The 18,575-nt window shown below is 31.0% G+C and overlaps 1 protein-coding gene across 1 annotated transcript in view; it reads right to left on the bottom strand.

The window, feature by feature from the left end:
• Window positions 1–410: 410 nt before the first annotated feature.
• Window positions 411–18,575, bottom strand: part of LOC129216682 (poly(A) RNA polymerase, mitochondrial-like) — a 48,968-nt gene continuing 30,803 nt past the window's right edge. Inside the window, exons 4-8 of the mRNA XM_054850898.1 lie at window positions 11,647–11,853; window positions 10,433–10,647; window positions 6,293–6,519; window positions 2,909–2,998; window positions 411–802 (exon numbers count right to left, since the gene is read on the bottom strand). Coding sequence (XP_054706873.1) covers window positions 411–802; window positions 2,909–2,998; window positions 6,293–6,519; window positions 10,433–10,647; window positions 11,647–11,853 — 1,131 coding nt within the window. The remainder of the gene's footprint in view (window positions 803–2,908; window positions 2,999–6,292; window positions 6,520–10,432; window positions 10,648–11,646; window positions 11,854–18,575) is intronic.

The raw sequence follows: 18,575 nt of genomic DNA, 5'->3' as shown, positions 1-18,575 counted from the left end.
TTTTTCTTGATTAAACAACATTTTCTGACAATTATCAATTTCTAGGTTCAGTGGTATTGTTTTTGATAGTTCGGCTCATAGCTTGAAGGTTCTCTAACAAAGCATTTTTCCTTAAACGAAACAAGGATTTTGTTTGGAAGAGATACTGCACTATTTTCAAAAAATTTTATAATAAAAGCTTTTTGATAAGTGTTTGGGTTCGAATAACACTTACCTGAATAGTGAACTGATACCATTTTTCTTGGCAGTAAGCTTCATTAACTCCAACATTGAATAAATAAAATGGAAAAGCTGCAGAAAATTCAATGAACTTTTTGAAATCAATAAAGTCAACTTTTTACCAAAATAACGAAGGAGTGTTGTGTTTCATAAACTTATCATTCGCTATATAAAACATAATTTATTTACAACTAAAAAGCTCTTTTCTTCACTGGTTTCTTTTTCACATTTTTGCTATGACTATCATTCATTAACAATCCTACATCTAACTTAGGTGATTTTTTGAAATCAAGTCTTTTGATGTTTGGTATTCCTAAAAGTGAAGCAAAGTCCCGTGTCTTGTTGACTTGGTAATTCATATTTGAAGCCAAGTACTTGCTCGAGGCAAATGCTTTTTCACACAAGTCCCACATTTCATGATGCGAGACATTTTTGGTTACATTAAGATCTTCTTCTACAGGATACTGAATCCAGAGGGGACTTCCATCATTTCTGGGAAGCGCGGATCCAGTGAGGAGAGAAATGTGATTTTCATTGAAAGGGTATGTTCCCACAAATGTAAGGAATTCTTGTAATAGAACAGCTGGAAAAAAAATTAACTTATATTAATTTTACTTGCAATTAAAACATACAACTTATGTCATTTTTAGTATTATTTGCTTGAGTAAGCTTTGATTTAGCCCAGTGGCTCAGTGGAAGCACTTTGCGCTCCCACACCACAGGCCAGGGTTCTATTCCCAGGTTGGGCATGGTAGATTCAACCATTCATTCCTTTAGTGGGTCGAGAAAATGAGTACCAAGCCTTCTTGGGAACCAAACACAGGGGATACCGCGTTAGACTAACCACCTAACCGGAACATCTGCCTTGCACTCCAGAGCCCCTGGTCAGGAAAACCGAGTTGGGCACAGTATGCCTTGGCCCTCACGGGCTGTCGCGCCACAGGGTTTGGTTTTAAGACTAGTCCAAACAGTAAGGAAAAATTTGAATTTTTAGGTATGAAAATCCAGTCAAAATCTGAAAGCATAGATCATCATTCAGGTTTTTCATTACATAGCAATGTTGACAAAATTATAAAAATCTTGAAGCATATAACCTTTTTCATCATCTTTCCCAAATTTCCAAAAGTTAATAGTGTGCTCCGCCTCTTGCTTGCTAACGTTCGTTAACCCCAGGAACTGCTGACACAGTCCCTTAAAGATCGTTGTGTGATCTCACTGGTCACTAAGGTTTTTAACTTAGCCCAAATGACATTTCTCAACTCTTTAAAATAGGAATTACAAAATTGGATAACTGATTCTTATGTTTATCAATACACCCTGAACAAAAGTATGTAACAGGTAATTAATTTAAATGCATGGCTGTTAGAATTTACCGAGAAACACTACAAAATGGATAATGGAAGATGCATTTTCATTTTGAAACTAAAATGCATCGGCCATTTAAAATTAAGTTTAAGGCTATATCTGCCGATTAAACAAAGTGTCAAATTTTTCATTGATTTCAGTTTTTGTCTTTGAAAGTGCTGTACTTTGACTTTGAGCCACATCAGCTAGATCTAATGTGTGACATTTTTAGCTGTAATTGTTGGTCAAATTGCAAGTATGGCCATTCAATGAGTTGCAATGAGGCCATTTTTTAGCTTTCACACACTGATTTTATACATATAAATGTCGATAATATAAAAATATAATCAAAACTCTAAACAACGTGCATTTTTTTAAAAAGATGATACATGAATAAATGAAATGTACCAAAAGAGTCGATTCATCTTTATAAACAATTGCAAAAGAAAAAAAAAAAGAAAAAGAAAACACACACATTTTGGCATACATTAATAAATATGAACTTTAGAACAATTATGAGAGCAATTGAATGCGGTACATAAATGAATAATTAACATTATTATGAAATACTGGAAAATGAAAAAATCACACACGAAGTAAAAGATAAATGTGCTTATAAACGACTAAAGGGTATTGGAAATTTAAATTTATCATCATAAAGATGTTGCGATTTTTTTCTCTACCACAGTAATAATTTTTAAAATAACATTTTCAGTATTTATACTACTAAAATACCAAAAAAATAAATATATAATAGCAAAAGTTCTACAAATAAAGTAATTTTGAGAAGAATAATGATGTTGAACCAATAAGAGTTCGTTGGTGAAGACAATTATGCATAACATAGTGCTAACATTTTTGTAAAATATATTTTGTGATTTTTTTTTTTTTTCTAAAGCATCAAACATACTTAAGCAATTTAAATTTCCAAAATAAACTTTTCTACTGGCACAGCTATAATATTAATTATTAATATACAATAAAGTTGCAAATAAAACTTTTCATACTTGATGCTTCAAAAATATTTTGAAACAAGATTGATTTATTTTTAAATTTAGTTGGTTCTCTATTTAACGACTTTCAAAGGACCACAAAAAATTGCCCTTAAGTAGAATGCGTCCTTAAATAGAAGGCTTCTAAAACTACAGTGGAGCATTCGGGACTGTGAAAAGTCATCTTTAAATAAACAAAGTTCTTAAATAGAGCATCGTCAATTAGAGAATCAACTGTACTATTGATAGTTTAACAAAAACATTTACAAGCAAATGTACATTTAAGTGTTCGAATAGACGTTTTTTATGATGAGTTAATAACGTTTAAACACCTCATAAAATCTTATACCCACCTAAAGTTTCTTTATTTAAAGAAGCTTTATTTCTTAAGTCTGAAAGTGATTGCTTATAAAGGACTTTTAGCTGTGTTGATGATTCTTCATCTAAAAAACAAAGAAATAGTGCATTGAAGAATCTTATAAATAAGAACATTTTGTATTTTTGTTTTTCTATAATTATTTTTTCATAGAACAATTATTTCTCCTTTAGTTATACGTAAAAACAGTACTAGTGTATACAATAACTAAAATTTATGAATAATACTCACAGACATTTAAATTATAGCTAAAAACCTTGCTACATTGCACTCACAAACATTGAAGGTAAAAAATATACATCAAAGCTAAAAGCGAACAATAACACAATCAGTTTAAAAAACATTTAATGACAGTTAAGGAAAAAATGTGAAAAGACCCACGGATAATCCGACCACTCATAAATTATCAGCAGTCCTGATTATCGGCGATAATTGGGAGCTTACTGTACACCAAACTTTACTTCCATAGAAAATTAAGGAAAATTATGCATTGTGTAAAAGAGCAACCCCCTCATCCTATAGTGGTATTCTCTATGTCAAAAAATAACCAAAAATAATTTAAGATAATAGTTATGAATAAATTCAAGGATCATGTTTAGATTTTTCAATGCAATTATTTCTCTGTTAGTAGAGAAATGCGATTATTTTGTTATTTTGAAATCAAAAAAGTGCTGGCTTTGTGTTTAAGATACATTAACTCAAATCATGGCCCCACTAAATTTTGCTTACACTCAAAGGCTGTGACAATCACTGAAACTCATGGCAACAAAAAGGGTGTTACAGGGAACCCCTGTTTTCCATTTGTTGCCATTGAGTGGTAGATTAGCAACAGAGAGCGCGTTACAGGGAACTCATTTTAAATTCGTTGCCATTGATTCGTGGATGCAAGGGTTCAGTTCAACACCTCTTGCAGTCAAAATGGGCGACGCCCAATCAAAAATAAACCAACTTTGAAACTTGTCATTGTTTGGTGGATGCACAGAGCAGATCATAGTTGCATTGGTTTAACACAGAAAGTTATAAATTGTCAAGGGCGGAAAGCATCAGCACCATCTAGTGGGGCCATGCTTAAATAAACTTGGTTTCATAGTTCGAAAGTTGAAGTGATGGTGAGAGCTCAAAGAGTAAATTAAAAATAAAGAGAGGAAGAAGCCTGGTAAAGATGGAAATTTTGGAAATTAACTGCAATCAGAAACAAATTTGAAACATATTCTTGTAAAGCAAATTTCATGACATACAATAGCATACACATGGTTGATTGGCGTCAAGACCATGAGAGACGATACATTTATACAGCAGCATGTGCAGATTAACACATTTGGCCATGTTAATAATATTTTCAAGCTGCCAGCTGAAAGGAAACTCTCCAATATGAAGCAAAGACCTTAAATCATAAAATAGCCCTATATGTGGTCTGGAATTTTACAAGTAATACAGACCGTAAGATTTTGTGCCATATCTATGAATTTTCATGCTTGGAAAGTATCGAGTTCAGAGTCGTGCAATGGTTTTTGTACTTTGTGTATTTGCATTTATTTCACATACAGGGAACACCCGATTATCAGCGTCCAGAATATCTGCGGGTCCTTCTGTTTTTAAACTTATGATTGTAATATTTTTTTGATTTTACACATATTTTTGACATTCAATGTTAGTAGATGCAATGTAGCAATATTTTTAGTTATAATATAAATGTATGTGTGAATGTTAATATTTTTTAGCTGTTGTATATATTAAGTATCACCTATTATACAGATTAACTGCAGTTTCCGCTTATTTACAGTTACCGTGACACCCTATTCTGCTGATAATCAGGAGTTTACTGTATTTGATGTTGCTTCTTGATAATCTTTCCTTTAGGCTATATTTGAGTAGGAATTTGCATCTTTGAGAGTAATTTTGGTATTGTTGTTCAAATTTAGTATTATTGCTTCTTTGACCACGCTTTTAGAAGTTTCCCTAACAAGCAGGAAAATTTGTGCTGACATCCAATGTAAAATACAGTTCTTGTTTGAAAGATTTATTTCTCCCAGTCGATGATGGATTAACCAGTATAACTGCAGGCTGGAAATTGTTTATAGATTCTAAAGCAGCCTTAGAGTAAGCCTTAGTGTATGGCGAACGAATAAGCCATTAACTTTGTTTCTATTATCCAGGGAATAATATTCATGTTTGGCATCCTGAATTGCTTTCAGCTTACTGTTAAATTCTGAGGGAATGATAACAGTACCGATTTTGTAATTGGCTGAAAAGCCATTCGATAAAACTAAATGTACAGTCAATTCACGATAACTTGAATATTACTTAACTTGAAATTTTTATCAAGTCCCAACCCCTTTGTCTTTAATTCCATACTAATTATTCTCAAGATCTCGACGATAACTTCCTTTAACTCTAAGTTTTTTCAAAGATGACTCGAAATTTATTTGGAAAGAATGAAAAAAAAGAAAGAATGAATGAAACAAGTGACTATGAGAGAAAAATTAATTCACTTTCACTTGCAATCCCTGCAAATAGACCTCTAAAGCAAAAAGAGCACCTGTTGAGCCAATGTGCGATAAAGGAGTTACAAGCACGGAAATGAGTTAGCTTGATTTTGGATTTGGAATTTGGTTTTAAGCTGTCAGGTTAACTAATTGTACCTTTATTCAAAACTGACCTATCCAAGTTAAGATGTGTTCCCCTTCATTCTTTACTTCGATCATTTGCTGATAAGTTCCTGAGAGACAGAGTGAGTTTTCTTTACTATTAAAGATATCTAAGCAAATACTCTGTCAATGATATTAAAAGCAAAAGAGAAACTTCTAAATACATGAATCCAAATTTTTAATGAATGAAAATGTGCACCTTTCCTGAAGCAGGATCATCTCTATTCAAGTGGTTCCAGCAGTATCAAAATCAGAACCATGGTTTCCATTTTTTTTCTCTCAGTATTTTTGATTAAACTGTGCATATTGCGCTAAAAAACTTTGTAACGCTGTAATTTTGTCTGAGTACATACTAATTAAAATATTCAATGGTTTTGAATATTAAAATGTCGAAAACCGAAACTAGTGGTAAGTCAAACTTCCAATAAGTCGAAGTTTTTCGTCGGTCCCTTTAGATTTGAATTATCGCGAATTGACAGTACATTGGCTCTTCCCTTTAGCATAATACATTTAAAAATATACAATTTTCAACATTTTTCATGCCATATGAAGGTGAAGAGTTATAGGTGTTCACAAAGTCAGAAAATAGTGCATACATCATATCTAGTCAAATAGAAACAAACTGTATTTCCCACCTTTTTTTTAACTACTATATATAACTAATTCAAAAGAAAGATTGGTATAAAGAGTTCAGAAACATAATCACAACAAACCTATTATTTGAACAGCATCATTAAAAGCAGGCAAAACAGGCAATGGTCTGTTTTGGAGGAAAAATAAAACAAGCATAGATAGACCAAAATTTGTGATCCAAGTTCCAGGGCTTTCAGAAGTTATGTTTGCTTCTTTGGCCCATTTTTTGACAGCATATATCAAGGGTCTGACTCTGTGATCAACTTCACCACAAAAATATATCAATTCGGACATCAAGACAGCAGACCTACAATAAAGAAAAACTTTAAATTAATGAAGACAATTATAACTAAATAAACTACTTTTAATGAGTTTTTAAATGAACTCTGGATAACAAATCCCAAATCAGCGCTTCTATAAAAAGAATCCTTGAACCTGTAGATTACAAATTGAAAACAAGTACAGCAAAATCTTGTTACAATGAATACCAATTCAACAAAATATCTGTTTAAACGAAAAAAGTATTCAGCCCATAACACTAAGTGCGATAACATTTGCTTATTCCAGTTACAACAAACAAAATTTGCTGTACTTTTAAGTACGTTGTAATAGCGTTTCACAATACATTTTTATACAAATTTCACATTTTCAAAGTGTAGCTTAAAAAACGTTCCATAACATTTCAGTTAACCTTTTTTGTTTGACAGAAATATAGGGAACAAAGACACTTTTAACTTACTATTAGCAATTCCATTGTAAGAAATTAACCATAATAAGGAGGAAAATATACCTGCAGTTAAAAAAAAAAAACATCCAATATTCATTTGAAATATGATTGTCGATATCATATTCTGATAGAAACTAGATAAATGTAGAGTTTGAAAAAAAAAAACAGAAATTTAGGTACAGTCAAACTTTGTTAATACAAAATCACGGCTAAAACCAACATTTTTTTAATTAAGTTTGGTTTACTATTGAACTACATTAAAAATTTCACGGATATTACATTGAACAAAAAGAAAGTTTCGACTAAGATGAACAAAACTCCTGATCTATGCACGGAAAAATTTCCAGATTGATTATGCGTTTTTTTTTTCTGATACTTAGTGTCATTGCAGAAAGCTAGCTCACCATGCACTTCTAATCCTTTGAGTAACATCCTACCGTTTTTTAGTTATCAAGTGATGACAGCTTTTCCACCTTTTCTACCCCATGGCACTGAAAATTTTGACTGGCAATGACTGCGATCAATGCTGCCTCCTACGTACAGTAAAATACCTTTATAACGCCGACTTATATAACGCAATTCTCTGTAAGCTGCACAACTTTTCAGAAGTACACAATAGGTTTTAAAGTTTAAAAAATCCGTTTTGCCTTGCAAACATAAAAATTGTTAAGTGAATTCATTTTTGAAACAGATTTTCATCTTTCCATCTTAATTCAAAGCTTTTAAATGAAAAGTAGTGTTCACAGTAAACAGTAAATACCAGCTGGCTCTTGAAATTGCAGCTGTTATGCAAACCATGAAGCTAGTAGAAGTGCAGGGTAATTCACTTTCTTTTGATTGTGAAACATATTTATTTATGATCGACTAATTGTGTATAATTAGTGCTTTAGTACTCATTGCAGATAGAACTCATTCTGAAGTGCCAGTACGTAGATATATTCCGAAAATTAGTTTCAAAATGTGAAATGACCTATATAACGCCAAAACCTGCATAACGCAAAAGTTCTGGTCCCAAGGTGTGAGTTTTAACGGTCTTCTGCTGTATTACTTTTTCATTGTCCCCGAGTCAAGCTTGTTAGTTCTCAAGGGGGTGGGAGATGATTTGCACCTTAGATTATTGAGGGATGGCATTAAGCTAGGCTTTTGTTAGAGCCAAGGCATTTCTCCCATTATTGCTATTTTGAGAATGAAAGGGTTGAAACTCATGCTGTTGCTGTTTACCTTTAAGGAATAAAACAGCATCCTTTTCTTTGGGTATTTCCACTTGACCCTTTCTCTCAGTCTATTATCACCTTTCTTCGAATAGATTCTTCAGTTATCACTAATATCAGTGGCACAGACAAGGGAGGGGTCTAGGGGGTCCGGACCCCTCCCAAAGGTCTTGCTTTTTTTCCCCGATTATGTTTCTATGTATTTTGTACATAAAATAATTTCAAACAAAGCATAACAATTTTTTCAGTTCTAATAAGCAAAAAAATAAATTATGCTAAAAGATTTTTTAAATATTGTGTATTTTTGATATAACAAATTGCCCATAAGCAGCATAATCGTGATTATAAACAAATACAAAACAATAACCATGTTTTTAGTCTTGTAATTACAGATTGAAATGCAACTCTATGAACTTGAATCCATTTTTAAATTATGAGAAAAGTAGAAGCGTAAATTATTTTGCTTTCTGATTATTTCTTTAAGTATATTTCATTACATAATGCTAATTATTTATTCAAGAGTTTATGTTTTACTGTTTTTCGTTCTTGGGAATCAATAAAATTAAAGTCAATATGTTTGACCGCATATTGGGGTATGATATGAATATGAGGCTTTTGACCTTGGAGCCTCCCCTTGCAAAGTTCATGTGTGTGCCACTGACTAATACAATTTAACACAATAAAAATGCCTGTTCCACATATTTTATTCTCCTCCAGAACATCAAGAAGCCAGGTTATTTCATGCTGTAACTTAGCTTATCTTTTCTGGTTTAAGAAAGAAAAAAATCCCAAGTATTTATCCTGACAGTCTACGTTTCTTACAAATTAAAATGTGCTTTTTCTGGTAACCCTTTTCAAACCAATGGTGGGAAGCATAAAAAGACAAGCACTATCAGCTCGTGAAAGGTTAGACATATAAATGACTGGCAATGTATTATGTTATATAACAAATACATACATAGTAAATTATACATTTTGCAAAAGGTTTTTCAGAAAATTTGAGTATGTCTTACAGTAAATATGAAAAGAAGTATTTTTGAGCGTAACAGACTAACATTGAATCCGCAACAGGCTAATAACGATCAATATGCAGAGCATCTGCGGCAATTCCATTGCTTTTTCTTAAACTTAAAATCACAATAGCTAAATAAAACATCTAATGCCTATATATTATTATAAATGTACACTTTATTGGGGAAAATCTTTACAGTCCGAAGTGAACTTGCTTTTGACTTAAAAATCCGGCAATTATCAACTTGTATAGCATGACTCCAATAATCTTTGCAATTGCTTATTTCTTCTTGGGGAGACAGAACTCATATCTTTGCTAATAACCATAGCTTCAAAATAGAATTAGATTCCTACTAAAAGTCTCCTTTTATTTATTTATTTATTTTTTATTTTATGCTCCTTTTTTTAATTTTAATTATTTTTTATTTTATTTTATTTATTTGTTTATTATTGTTATTTATTTATTATTATTATTATTATTATTATTATTTTATTTTTTTGGTTTAAAGCCAAGAAAGAGAGGACATATCACTAAAGAAGCATTACAATGATGATAAAGAGTAAGCAAACTTGCTTTTCAGTTATAGGTTACAGAACACATCAGTGCACTGTTCTATGGTTCAAGAAAGTTAATTAACTACTTTAAATTAAATATAAATTATTACTGGGAAAAAAAAATTGTATTGATTCAAATCAAATACAGACGATTATTGTTTAAGTAAGAAATAAAAAAAAATACCATTGTCGTTTAAATTATTTTCAGTTTGTATGGCTTTATATCTGCAATTGCCTATCCAAATAAAATGGTTGTTGATTTATTTTTTCCTACATTGATATATATGACAAAAAAAAATTCATTTTAAATATTTCTTGTGTATTTATTTAAACTATTTTTAATTACTAATTTAAGTAATCTTATGTTTTTCACTGCAATCAGAATTTCAGCAGCTAAGGTTCGAGAGTAAAGTGAAGTTTTGTTCTTTTTAAGTGAAGACCTAATTTTATAAATAATTTAAAAAGTCAGGTGTATTTATCCTTTTCCTCTCCTGATACAAACTCCATTGAGAAACTTTGATTTCTCTCATTCAAGGTTTTTTCAAGGGTATTACTTTTTACTTAATTACAAATTACTTTTGGCTTACTCATGTACGTTCATGCTACAAGTTTTTAACAGTTGTTTTGAGTATCATATATACTGTAGATTATTGGTAATTAATAAAGAGAATATGAGAGTGAGGTACATCATTAATGGGAGCGAGAATAATACTTACATGTTATTTATGGAAACGTCGCAATCCATTTTCAAAATCTTGTGTTTTAGTTTCATGATAGGCACTCTTGCATGGATGATTTTTTGCAATGAAGAAACCCCAGGCAGAAACGTGCGAATATAGTCTCCTAAGCAAAATATAGCTCTTTGCTGTAATGCTCTCGTATCACCTACACAAGTTTTACTGAGGAAAAGTAGCTCTTTTTCTGAATCAATCTGAAAATATTTATAAAGTAAACATAAATACATAGCAGTCTAAAATTTATTCAATAATGGTTTAAATTAATACAAGGATCAATGAATAAAAATCAATTATGTTTTAAAATATTGTCACCCTCAGAGCAACAGTAAGATATCTAATCCCAGGAATAACATTAAGATATCCTACAGTTGCTCTGAGGCAACGATATGAAGAAATGAAAAAAAATAAAAGTGAGTAATTAAAAAATTAGGTCTGAAATTTTTTTAAAAAAAATACAGAAATAATGTTTCTAACCACTGAAGAAATTCTACTAATATACAGTGTAATAAAGTTTGCAATGTGCTGTGATTTTATAAATATAAAACGATTCTAAAACTTTTTTAATTCCAAACCCAAACAGAGCACAGAGATATTGTGTGCTCATAAAAAAAGATATTTTTCTTTCCTCATTACGCAGAACAAGCAAATGAGTAATAAAAATGGTGCAATAAAAGATTCTGATTTAAACCTGTAATTATGTGATAAGTTTAGCAATGTCAAGAAAACACATTTTTCCCCAAACATTCGTTATTTTGAACAGAACAGAGAAAATAATTCAGAAATTTATATTTTAAAGCTTTAGCAGCAAAAAAAAGGAGGGAGGATAGTATTTCTTTAGGGATGGTGTTTACTAAATGCCTTCAATGAAACTCTTCTGTTGTATGGAAAAGAATTGTGAATTTTGCAGATTGTTGCTACAAATTGTCACATTATAAAACAAGAAGGCAATTTTGCTTCACATAACTTATTCAATTAAATTTTAATAGCAAAGATATTATCTTGAAATTCTTGATGTGTAAAAGAACTATTAATCAATAATCAACTTTTTTTATTAGTATTACAAGTTCAAATTATTCCATATTTCTCAGCAATTTTGAGACAGAAACTTAGCATCACAGCAATTACAAATGATTAACTATTAATGAAGATGATCCTTTGTTTATCTAAAGTTTTAACACATAATTCTATAATACCTTTTTGGGATATAGTCTAATAATAACGTCCAAGTCGCATCCATGTTTTCCAACACCATTTACAGATGACCCAAAGGGCAGAACTTCGCAGTATGGAAACACGCCAGATACTGAGTCCTTCAGCAGTAGGCAAAAAAAATATCGCAATCTAGTGTTCAGCTCAGACAATTTTTCAGTTAAGTATATACTCTCAATTAGTTCAGATATCTAAAAATAAATAATACAAATAACTAAATTACAGAATCAAATGAAAATTAACTGATTAAATATCATGAAATTTATTGAAAGCTTGCACATATAAATACATAGCATTAATATTCTTGAGGAAAATGTATGCAATGAAATTCAGGTTAAAAAAATCTTATTTTCAAAACTTCTTATGCACTTTCATTTCACAATGCAGGATAAGAAAAAAAATTGCTGGTAAATAAATGCCACAACATTGTAAGCATTTTTTACTGAAAAAATTGCTTGATAACTAATGCATGTGTTGACTGATATAGGAATTTAGTACTCAACTCAAAAAGCTATTGAAATCATAAAATATTTCAGAATTTTAGGGTTTTGTTATAATTCTGAGACAATGATACATTTGTATAGTAGAATTAAAAGAGTACAGCTGTAAAAGTACTCAAAAAGTTTCTAGTTTCTTGAAATCAGATCTCAGGTACGCAACATGTATCTCATAAGCAGAGAACTAGTTTTCCTGAGATCAACCAATTATCATGTCTTAGATGAAATATTTCAATTGTCAATCACAAAAAAAAATAATAAATAAGTAACTGAATTTTAATGAAAGATACAACATACTTACTATAAAATTAAATCAATAACTAATTAGACCATAATACACTTTACTCTTTATACTTTTTTTTACATTTTTTAATCTCACTAAAGAATTATCATGAAGATTGAAAAGTATGCCTATGAAAAAATCTTCCTCCCTCTAAACTGTTGTGTTTTGTTTCACAGTCGAGTATAGGGGAGAGTGTTGTACATTGGGACACTTTTCATAATTTGATTTTTAACATCCATTGTTTGAATCAAATTTAAAATCTAAAAGTTACATTAAAACACCCCAACATACTTCTATGCAATATATTTATTTTTAAATTAAGACAGTTTGAAAATAAAATGTTTCCAGCCATTTAAAGTAAAAGTTCCAAGTTGTACCATGGTAAGACATCCTATTGTACCTTGGAACACATCCTGTAGTACTATGGGAATGTGTTCATGATTCAGGAAACAGCCGTATACTTAAACCAATTTTGCACCAGAAAAAAAAATTCAAGGTAGTGAATTAATTCATGAATATTTAATAATGAATTGGGAATAATGAATTATCTTACATTAAAGGACATAAGAATTGGTGTAAGGCCCTCTTGTTAAACAACAAACACCATCTATTTAGCATGTGGAATGAAATTATAGTCCAACTGCCAACAAATGGTAGTTGACAGCCATTTCAGAAAACAAGTCCATTCCTAAAAATAGGTAGAAATCCAAGAAAGAACCCCTGCCATATTTACAAGTTCAGCTACATTTGGCAATATGATTTTTTCTTAAACAAGTTTTATGTAAAAAAAAAGGAAATACATCTATAAGGACAAAAAATTAGGCAATATTGTAGCAAACCATTCAAAACCTAGTCTGCAACCTTTACTCTTTTATTTTATGGTTTATTTCAATTGAGATTGTTGTAAGTATCTTGAGTGAAATAATTTAATTCTTGATTTGCTAGAAAGTCGCCCGTCATGGTATGGCTGATGAATTTTTTTTTTCTATATTTGAACGAAGTCATTGTCTATTTGATGATATTTCGATAGTTGAAATTTTAACCCTAACACCAGTGGATTAACACTAAACTCCAGTAGATAGCATCAATTTGCATCTTCAGAGCTCGAATATGCTACCTTGCTGTGATTTACAATACTACCGAAAAAGGTAAAACATTCCATTCTGCGTGTTTTCTTTGGGGTAAATTGCAGGCTTCAGATAGTTTAAAGTGTAATATAATTTCGGAACAATAGAAAAGAAAGCTTCCTACAAATACTATGATAAATTACTGTCATTCACTAATCTTCAAAGCAAGTTATAAGCTACAGCATTTGTTTGTTTTATCTTTTTCATCTCCCATTAGACAGTGGCTGCAGCACCCCCTTTATTGGAGTTGTGAATTATTTTGGTTCCTTCGTTTTCCTAAAATGGCAGTCTTACCAGTAAAACCAGGGGTCTGGCCAGAGGATATTTGGGTACGTTAACGGACCCTTCACAAAAATCCGATCAACCGAAACGGACCTTTCACAAAATCCCAATCAAACAAAACGGACCTTTCACAAAATAACGATCAACTAAAACGAACCCTTCACAAAATTCTGATAAACAAGAGCGGATCTTTCACAAATTGTTTATTGAAAGAGCAAATCTGAAAGCAAAATAATGCATATTAAACGGATAATTTTTTGAAGTCAAATTAGAGGGATCAGCTATACAAAATCTGCTAATTTTGCAAAGAAAAAAAAATCGGCACTCTTGTGATGCTCCTGCAAGCGATAAATTGCTACTGCCAAATAAATATAATGCTTGTTGTTTGTTTCTTGGAAAGAAATTAACAGCTGAAAATAAGTTTGGTTTTAAATAATTTTGTTTTATCACAACTAATTAGCATCGGTGTTGTTGTAAACTTTTCTGAAAAGGCGTTGGTTGGTAAGCACTTTTATCCCCCGCTGATGATTTAATAAACAATAATAATATATATCAGCGAAATGAACTTAGAACTGCATAGGGATAGTAAGGGTGGGAAAACAAATATGATCGCTTCAGATAGGGTTACCAAATTCAAAATTATCGCGCTAAACCTTTATAATGACTTGATTAGAAAATATTCACATCATTTTGCCAGCTTGTCAATATTTGCGTTTTTATGGTGCTGTACGATGTTTAACTGTTATTTTGGGAGAAAATTAAATGGGTTTGATTTTTCGATGCTAACAAGGATGATTAACTTTAAATAAACTCTAATACTTGCCGTTTTTTTTTCTTTAGATGTCTGCATTTTGAAAAATACACTCTTCTAACATCTGATATAGGAATCATATTTTGTTCTTTTTTTCAAGCTAACTTCGCTTTATTAGGATGCAAATAAATGAAAAGTCTCTATTTTTGTTAGAAAACCCATTTCAAGTTTTTAAAGCAAAATTCCATTTTCTTTATGAGTCAAAAATTAAAATTCTAAATCGATGGTTTAATTTTTTTTGCTTCAACTGTGTCCACAGATATTAATTATATGTTTATCATAGGACACTAAATTGCAATTTAAAAATAATTTTATCAAAAATATTTCTTTTACAAGTCGTTTTTATACCTTTGATGCCTTCACTTTGAGAATTGCGATCTCTTTGCATCCGCTATGGGAATCCGATTTTTTGAATTTTTGTTGTTTAATACGCTTTGTTAAGAAGTAAACAAATAAAATCTTTTTTTATTTTTGTTAAAATTACGGAATTTATAAGTTTAAACGAAATTCTGTGCTTTTTAAGAGTGTCTTGGGTCAAAAAGTTAAATGCTGAACCCTCTCGTCTGAATTTTATTTATTTATTTATTTTTTTTTGTTACAATTATTTTAAATGCTGTACAGAAATATTTCTAGTATAATTTAATGATGTAGAATGGTAGATAAATATTGCTACTTGAGGGAGCGATGCCTCCCCCCCTCTCCCCGCCAAATACTAGAAAAACACTCCAGAATGATATTCTCAACAATGGAAGAGGAAAACAATCTACTTTAAGTTTAAATGATGCAGTTTGTGCCTGCTCTAAATTCTAAAATTTCAATTTAACAATTTTTTTTTTAGCGAAATTATTTGATTTTTCACAAAATTAATTCACTTTTCACAAAATTATTTTATTTTTCACAAAAAACGGACCCTGTGAAAAATCCTGGACAGACCCCTGAAAACTGTTAAGTTGCTGGATCAAGTTCAGCTTTGTCACAATAAAGCTTTTCCATGCATGTCACACATTACCAAAACATATTATCAAATGATCATGCCGTGGAGCGACTTTCATTGTTAAAACATGCGGGTTACTTTATCATCGGCTATTATTTATATGAGGATAGTTTGCTAATATAAGTCTGTTGGTGTTTATTTTTTTTACAACAATAGGCATACGTAGTTTTGATGATTAATACTTAAGATTTTTAGAAACATTTGAATTTGAAAAAGTTGTACTCCTATTACGTTTTTGTTATGCGATTATATCCACCTGAAATGTTCAAATTGCAGCAATAACTGCATAGAGTTTGCAAAAAAGAAAAATTGACAAAACTTTTGTTCTTATTGCAACCCTATTCTAGCCAATTTTCAATTCAAACTAACTATAAGAGGCGATGCAGTCAGTCTCCAGCCAATGGCTGCTGAAAGACGTAAAACCAAATCCCATTCACTTATGTAGCATATTGCGACATTGACAAATGTGTTACCCTATGACCGACAGTGTGATACTACAAAACCTGTGGAACAAGCTAGGTTAGGGATAAGATGACTCATGTTTGCCATGTAATAAAAGGATAACAAGTAAAAACATTTATAACTAAAAAAACTTGGCACAGGGGAGGATGGCCCAAAGTGAGTACGTCTTCGTATGCCCCCTCATGGTGTGTAAGCGGTGATACAAACGTATTATAGTGGTTCAAAAATACATATGTAAAAAAGAAAGCTTCTCCTAGATAATGGGACACCCCTCAATATTTTTAGACTTGTGGATAGCAATATACTGGAAGAATTTTAGCTTCCTATTTCAACCGAAAGAGGGTGCTCATCCCCCTCCCCCAAACTTCAATAGTATGGGGGAGAGGGGTTAAAAAATACATTAAACTGAAAAAACAATGCTACATATTATAATATACACTAGAAATATGCATATATATTGCAATAAAATAATTATTAACAAAAAACAGCTGGGGAAATTAAATATTTCTCAATTTGTGATATTTTCTATGCTACAGCTAATGTAAATTAAGGGGTCTTTGAGCACCGTTTTAAAATTTGAGTAAGAAGCTAAAACTTTTACAGCATAATACTATTAGTAAGTGCAAAAAAATAGGGAGTGTCCTAGACTCTAGCGGGAAAAAGGTTTTTTTGAACCACCCTAATACGTATGTCATGTTTACCCGAAAACTCCAGAGTTTTAATCAGTCCCAGCGAAGCAGTATAGCACAACCAGGCTTAAAATTAAAGAAAAATGATACATTTCTTTTAAAAAATGAAGTTTTGTAACTTGTGATTAGTTGAAACCCAGCTTATTTTGTTGATTGTCAATAATATTACGTTATTCTGACACTATCCACCTATAAACTACTTTGGTCATTCTGTTTTTTTTTTTAATTATTAATTTAAGGTTATAATTTTTGAATCAAAATACATGCTTTTGGGCAAACTGGGTTGACAAAACGGGTATAGAATTTAATCATGTACTTATTTATAATTTCTTGACACATGTGCTGACGTAGATTTTCTATTTCAATAGGATAAGTATAATTTTAAAAAGCTATTTTTTATGACGGTAATTAATTAGACTATTAATTTAATCAGGTATTTCTTTATGTTTTATTAACAAATTTACTGACTTTAAATTGGATAAGTATAACTTTTTTTACACACAAAATTTATATTTTTATAATACAAAAATCACTTTTTATTTTGAAGTTCAAGAGAGAACCCTGCTAGGAAATAAAACCTAAATTGTTGTGACAAAAATCCAAAAACTACAATTTTCGAGCATTCTTTGTTAACTTACCCACTTTGGACCACCCTCCCTTGTATCTTTAAATTCAAGCAACACTTACTGTTATATTGGCAATGTTTTGAAAATATGATTTCTTTTATATATATATATATTAGGTTGGTCCTTATTTTTGAAGTTCCAGATATTTTACACAACGCCTCCTCAATTTGTTCCATTGTACAAATAAATGATATTTGCAAAATTTAAAGTCAATACATGAATATTAACCCGTGCCCCTAGGGCCCCCTTCTTTGAGTTTCGAAGAAAAAATTGCGGATTTTCTCATTTTTATGTAAAAATATTCTAATGTTTTATATTTAAAGTAATTTTGAACCTCAATAGGTGCTGCTACTTGCAGACCGACCATTTTCTCACTTTCATTCTGTAAAATTTAACATGTTACAGAGAATAAAATGTACACCAATGACCTTGGGTCAAGCATACCACTCTTCTGCGCTTGTTCCAACCAAGCGGCAGGGGAACGTTTCTTACCATCAAGATGGACGCAAGGGATTCTATAGTACATTAATGAATGACCTAGGAAATTAATGAACGATCTTTGACAACAACAAATTGCCTCCTCTAGGCTTTGGGGGTGTTGATTTACAAAATTCCCTGTGTATGTAATAAGTGTGTCAAATAGAGTCGCAAGGTTTCAAAGCTATAAATATAAGTAATTGCAATGATATTTTAATTCGCTGTTCTTTAGTTATAAACATACCTAAATGCTTGTGCAATTTTTAATTTTTAAAATATAAATTTCGGAAAATCCTCGATTACTGCTAACATAAAAATATACTGTATTTTCCATAGCTAAAATATAAATTTTAAAAATATCCAGATCGGAACAATGTAGAAATCTATACTTAAATTAATTTTCTTCTATTTCAGTACATAGTCGTTTATTATCATCAAATTCTTGCGATTCACAAGATTTAGAACTAAAATGGGTATTTATCCTAACCTGTTGAACTTTTGTTTTCTACAGCTGGTCTACCACAATGCAAAAAAGCTTGACAACTATTGATATTTGCTCGCCTTTCATCACTGTTAGACAAATGACATATTAGGGATAAAGATGTTGTTTATTTATTTACAGCTTATGTAAATGCAGTAAATTAAAATCTAAATGACCTAGTGAT

Source organism: Uloborus diversus, chromosome 2 (genome assembly GCF_026930045.1).
Source record: "Uloborus diversus isolate 005 chromosome 2, Udiv.v.3.1, whole genome shotgun sequence".
Lineage (NCBI taxonomy): Eukaryota > Metazoa > Arthropoda > Arachnida > Araneae > Uloboridae > Uloborus > Uloborus diversus.
The sequence above is the reverse complement of the archived record's forward strand: the minus strand, read 5'-3'. Positions and strand labels throughout refer to the sequence as shown.